The sequence below is a fragment of the Fusarium coffeatum genome (assembly GCF_003316985.1).
Source record: "Fusarium coffeatum strain FIESC_28 chromosome Unknown BRIP53273_contig_359, whole genome shotgun sequence".
Classification (NCBI taxonomy): Eukaryota; Fungi; Ascomycota; class Sordariomycetes; order Hypocreales; family Nectriaceae; genus Fusarium; species Fusarium coffeatum.
The window spans coordinates 25,239-31,238 of NW_022158148.1; the positions used below are offsets into that span (position 1 = coordinate 25,239).

General features: G+C 46.9%; 3 protein-coding genes across 3 annotated transcripts; 1 reads left to right on the plus strand and 2 right to left on the minus strand.

Moving 5' to 3' along the window:
• Positions 1–1,829: 1,829 nt before the first annotated feature.
• FIESC28_11090 (uncharacterized protein) lies at positions 1,830–2,153 on the plus strand (the record flags this gene model as incomplete). Its single annotated transcript, XM_031165219.1, has 2 exons — positions 1,830–1,848; positions 1,915–2,153. 2 exons carry the CDS (start codon positions 1,830–1,832, stop codon positions 2,151–2,153), a joined length of 258 nt encoding a protein of 85 aa, XP_031010729.1.
• Positions 2,154–2,723: 570 nt separating this feature from the next.
• Positions 2,724–3,707, minus strand: FIESC28_11091 (uncharacterized protein; the record flags this gene model as incomplete). Its single annotated transcript, XM_031165220.1, has 3 exons — positions 2,724–2,835; positions 2,888–3,298; positions 3,346–3,707. The coding sequence occupies 3 exons, from the start codon at positions 3,705–3,707 to the stop codon at positions 2,724–2,726; spliced, it is 885 nt and encodes a 294-aa protein (XP_031010730.1).
• A 1,133-nt stretch (positions 3,708–4,840) lies between these two features.
• FIESC28_11092 (uncharacterized protein) lies at positions 4,841–5,924 on the minus strand (the record flags this gene model as incomplete). Its single annotated transcript, XM_031165221.1, has 5 exons — positions 4,841–5,028; positions 5,082–5,303; positions 5,349–5,450; positions 5,511–5,826; positions 5,874–5,924. 5 exons carry the CDS (start codon positions 5,922–5,924, stop codon positions 4,841–4,843), a joined length of 879 nt encoding a protein of 292 aa, XP_031010731.1.
• Between the last annotated feature and the right edge of the window lie 76 nt (positions 5,925–6,000).

Here is a 6,000-nt window from a genome sequence, read left to right on the forward strand (position 1 = left end):
AACAAAGAGTGAAATAAATGAGTGAGCGAGATCGTCAAGATTCTCAATATCGAAGTTGAAACAAAAGAGTAGTATGTGCAAGCTTCAAACAAAAAGGCCAAGAGTGCGAAACCACCGCATTATAAACATATTCCTTTGAGCAAGTTTTTCGGATGCCGGCACCACGCAATGCCTCATAACTTCCAAGATCCAGACCATTCGAGTAGGGCTGAGACACGCTTCGCGATCCGTCTAATTTCAAGTTTAGCAGTGTGTTGCAGGGATTACCAAGGTAACAACTGGGGTTGATATGACGGGAAACGGTCGACTTAGCCCGAAAGAGGAAACTGGGACCCGTTTTGTGGCTCGATGAGATTAATGAAATCGAGTGTTGGTCGGCTTGTTATTAAAATGATATTTGGTGTAGAGTCGACAGATGGTAGTTTTGTGTAGAGTCCTGAAGACGGAGTAATTTGAGAATACGCGTTTCCCCCAGGGGTATAAATTGGCGGATAAGATGTGAAAATATGTCACAGCATTATTTCTGTCGTCGGTTGTGTCGATGAGATCGTAGAGTTGCATTAATGGTCGGTATAAGATGACTTGTTTCTAGGGAACCCACTTTCCATGAAACCTATATCACGGCAGTCTTGTCTTAACTCCTTGGCTTGGTTCTTCGACACTATTAAAACATGGAATTGACCCAATTACGTGAATAGAAGTACCAGTAACAAGATTCTGTTGAAACACCAGTATACTAACCAAGAATTCACCTCGTTTGAGCAGCCACATTGTAGATGATGGCCTCTCACCATTAATGCGACGACGAAGCTGAAAGCATCAAGAGCCAAAGATTTTACTTATGGAAAAAATGATGGTCATTGCCTGTACCAGAAGATATCCTTCGCCAATATGTGGCCCTCCTGTCGACTGAGAGTACCTTGAACACATGCCTTTACGGTTGTCCTCCCGCTTGAAAGGTAAAACTGAGGGGTGTTCTTCTTTCATTGTCGAGTTGTTCTTTACATCAAATGTGACGGTTCAACTCAGATTGTTCTCTACCATTATGACAATGTTCTGCCTATCTGAGTACAGCAAGTTGATAGATTCAGAACACTCTGATAACGCCCAGACGATGTTACATCTGGGTTTGGACTCCTACAATGACATTTCTCGGCTACTGCAAGATGTTATTCGAGGGTTACTTATATTCATTTCTCGGTTCCGTAGAATATTATCTGATTCGCGGTACGCACACCCTCTCAAGCGTTGCGATGATAGCCCGCATTAACCTCGATAGTAACTTGCAGGACTAAGATGTACTCGTGATGTACTTAATGCATACCCAGTGTAATATTCGAAAGCTCCGAAGTGCTTGCTCTTCGTGGTTGCATTCCAGCAAACTCCTGGTGTTACACACATATCCTGACTTGACACTATTCTCGAACCCGGCACCATGATGTTTGTTCAGACTCGGCACACTCGATCTGTTACACTTCGTATCAGCAGAGAAGCGAGTAATTATCTTCTCCCTCCTCCCTCCTGGTTCGTTGAGGCAATTGTCAGAGGAACGGTTTGTGCCAGTGCTGCCAGCTATTGCCGGTCAGCGGCGCTGTACTGCGTTGACAGTGACAGTGCCCGAGCTGTGAATAATGACCATGACCATTCTGCAGTAACCTGCCGGTTTATAAATCTTTGTTCATCTCCTTCTCCTTCTCATTTTCTTTCTTTCCTTCTCATCCTCAAGGAATCAAGACAGTCTGCCTTTCCATCCCCATCCACACTTGGATTTCCATCCCAACCTTCATCTCTCTAGAAGATACCTACCTGTCTATCAAACACTCGTCACCATGAAGATTTCTACCATCGGTAAGTAAACGAGGCCTCATCATATCAATCCAACTGAAATTCACCCGCTAACCATCTATCCTCCAGCCCTCTTCGTCTTCGGAGCTGCTGCCGCTGTGCCCTCCAACAAGGCCCCCGCGAAGCCTGTCGAGGTAGCCAGCACCAACGAAAAGGCCGCCTGCTCCATCCAGTGCACTTTGTGGAACCGAAGCTGCCTCAATCGCCCCTGGTCCTACTCTTGCGATGACCGCGGCAACTTTCGCCGTCGCGCCTGGCACCCTGACTGTGATAAGTACTGCTGGTGCAAGTGCGACTCCAAGGCCTAATCACACAACTCGGTCCGAAAAAAGCTGTTCTGCTCGCTTCAGTTGATGAGAGCTTAGTCTTCATACGACAACTGGTTGGACATTCATCGGGGTGGTATTGGATCGATGATTTCTAGATATTGAGGATGATCGTGGTCTTCGGTCTTGCGAAGCAGAATTGCTTCCATTGATCTAGACATCTAGTCCAAAAGGGACGTACACTCAATAAAACGTGTTTACACATACTATGTGCCGATGTAATATGCAAGTGATTAAGTATTGTATGTGTCTGTTCTCTTAACTGAACGGGAACAACTTTAGACATATGTGCAAAGGCGTGTCCACAAGCCTCCCAAGGAACATAAGGAACAGGATGTTAAACTGTTTCTGCATCCTGCAGATATCCTAGGGGACAGCCCCAGATCTTAGGCGCTTTCTACCTGCACTAGTCGGCTTCGTGGTATATGTCCTTGGTACAGGCAGCTCTATTAGAAGACAATATCATAGATGTATATAGACTAATTCCATACCCAGGCCACCAATCTCAAACTGACACAGACGCTAACATGTAATAATGCTTTTCATCCGACTTTACTTCTCAACATCACTTTGTGACGAAGCAGAGATTTTCCTCGTGGCTGTGTCATTGAACACAAGACCAGGGTGTCCTACACAGAGACAGAAGACAGCAATGACAATGAGTCTGTGAGATTGTTAGCAGAACATCCATATATCTAGAGAGAACAGAAACTTACACTCCCTCTAGACCAATAAAGAGACCTTCGTCTGTGATAAGGTCCGAGTCTTGATAACCCTCGCTCAACTCATAGCATCGGAATGCGCAGCGCGCAAGGATCAAAATAACAGCAGCGCTGACGAAGCCAAAGAAGATTCGCATCTGGCTACTCAGCGCACCTGAAGATCCGCTTCGGAAATATCGCCAGAGATAGTCGCCAAGAAGAGCGCAGAAGAGAACGAGGATAACGACCTGGAGCGAGAGACCGGCTAAGGCAATGTCGATACCTCGTTGACTTGAGCCTTGGCTGATGGTTGAAAGAGCGCCGCCAGTGCCTTGAAGAGCGAGACAGACAATATCGGCGGGAATGAAAATCCACCAGATGACTTCTGGCTTGAACCGTGAAACTTCGGGGGCAAAGTGCTTGATACTGGACAAGTTAGATGATCCTCCGTGGTTCGGACAGTCATAACTTACATCTTGGACAGAGTCACGTAGATAGCGGCTGTATAGAACACAGGACCACTCGTGATAAACACAATCTGTATCATAAACCCTCCAAAGTTGAAAGGGTTGTTATACAGGATAATACGACCGATATACCCAATAATCTCAAATATGCAGCCGAGCATCATGAACGACATATAGAACCATTGCCTCCAGCGAATGCCCAGCGTAATATGAACTCCCATAGCGAGACCGTAGAGCACGATGAATGTGATGTTCGCTGCGAGCGAGGGTCGGTATTGGTAAACGCTCCATTCTATTGGACAGAGTTCGAGAGTGCAGTTTGCGTCTGGGCCAAAGACGACGAGGCCGTTGGGCGGTTGTCTTGACATGGTGGTGACTGATATTGATGGTTGGAGGTTACTGATAATGATGGGTATTAGGGAGTAATGAAGAATAGGTATCAGTTCAATGTCTGTTCAATAAGACGGACCAGGAATGGAATAGCCTATTAACTTGGTGTTGTTTGCTTTAAGCGTCTCATCTCAGAATTTAAGCTGATCAGAAAGTGGCTTGTCTCGACTTTTAAACGTATGATGGCCATGATAAACTGTTTATCAACTACTGCACATATCAACACCTCGAAACAATATCCCAATTGATCTCCAAAGTCAGCCATTCGCACTCGCTAAACAAGCGCCAAGCCTCAGCTCCCCCCCTTCAGCCCTGTGACAAAAGCGAATGCGAGGCGCCGACCCATCAAATTGACTGCTCGGAAACTAAACAACCCCTGTAGTCAGATCAAAGGCTAAGCTTCTTCGAGGAAGCCTTTCGAGAAGGAATGCTGCAGCTAGAGCGCTTTGGGGAAGGCCATTCGAGCTTCATCGTCATTTGCGTGAGAGATGACAGCTCGATATTGATGTCTTTATTTGCTCTGTGATATTGGACGATGCGAGTGCGAGGGTTTCAGAACTAAGCATGTTTTTAGTATCTTGGCGGCTGTCATGTTTGGGAATCAATACGTCCAGGGAGTCTAGGCACTTCGGTTGCAGTCATATTGTTTTTACTCTCTATTGTTGGCACAAGACGGTATGCAACTTGTGGGTGCCATCCACGATTCATCGACTCTAGCTCGTCTTACCCGTCACTTTAAAGCCTCGGGTCCGAAAATGGTCATCGGCTATCCGGGTGTGCTTTGTGATTTAGTAGCTTACCCTAGCCAGATGCTCTCTCCTACGCGTCATCTCAAGCTGATCGAATTGAAAATGGTGATAACATTATATTTAGGCGTAATGATCTAATCACCTCTAATACACCATCCTGAGATGGTGTTCTGATGACGGCTCCAGCCTCTGCCGTATGTAGTGGCGGGAACCGTTCGCGCCAGCATCGTGTGTCTCAGGGGCATTTACGCCACCATGTGCCTCGACCACTAGCCAGGAGTTCTTTCCATAACATCTATTCAGTTCTCGTCACACTCAGGGTGTTCTGATCCCTGGTAGACCTCCTCTTCCCCTGTTCGCACTTACGAAGAGATACCAGCATCCCTCTCAATCTCCTCCTTGCTAGGACACCACTTATCTTGAAGCGCCTTATCGGTAGACAATTCAATCACATTCTTCTCCCACCACTCACCCCAGCTTGTCAAGAAGATGCGGTCGCGATCTTCAGGGAAGTCACTTCGTGTAAGAGCAGCAAGGACGCTCGAGGCACCTATCCCCCCATTAGCAACCCATGTCAAAGACAGGCATGTTATATGCACTCACCTTCAGGAATAGACTTGGCGTCAGGCATGCTGGCCTGTATTCCCATCTGCTTTGCAAGACCCGTACCGGGAATCAGACCAGGCGATACAGCGACAACATCGTTGGAGTCTGCTAGTTGACGACGCCACCAATGTGCGCCGAGAAGGCCAGTAAACTTGGTGTTGCTATATGTCGTGGGAGCATCAGCCCCGGATCCTGCCATGAGCTCTTCGTCAAGCTCGCCTATTTGCTGTCAGAACTCATTCGTCAAGCCGACATGGAACTTACTAGGGTCTGAGACTCTGCGTATAGCACCAGAAGAAACAAACACAATCCTCGACTTGGACTCGACCAACTTCTCTTTCAGGAGGTGTACAAGATAATGCTGCGCTGTAACAGTAACACATTAGCAAACGTTCTACCAACTTTGTACCACCAAGTTTCGCGTACAGAGATGGTTCACGACATGCGACTCGCACCACTTGGATCCGTTAGGACCTGGTCCATCAGCACCGACACCGCCGAGTCCCGCGTTAAGCAGCAAATAGTCAATCTTCTCACGGCCAAGCTTCTGAAGGGTCTGTTCAGCGAACGACTTGACGCCCTTGAGATCACTCAGTTCGAGAGGAACAATAGAAACGCTGCTAGATGAGTGGTCGTAGTTGATCTCATCATAAGACTTTTGCGCTCTCTGTGTGTTACGCGCACCAAGAATGACCTTGTATGGTTGACCTTGGCTGAGGAGCTGCTTGATAGCTTCCAGGCCCTACTTTGGTGTTAGTAATATCTCACCAAAGATTGTAGAGAGAGTACAATTCCAGATGAAGCACCTGTAGCGACGACTGTCTTTGCAATAGATGCCATTGTTCAATTGACTTAATGATTTGTTCAGATAAGTTGAATTGTAAATAGTGCTGATGCTGACGGTACCTACTCGAGT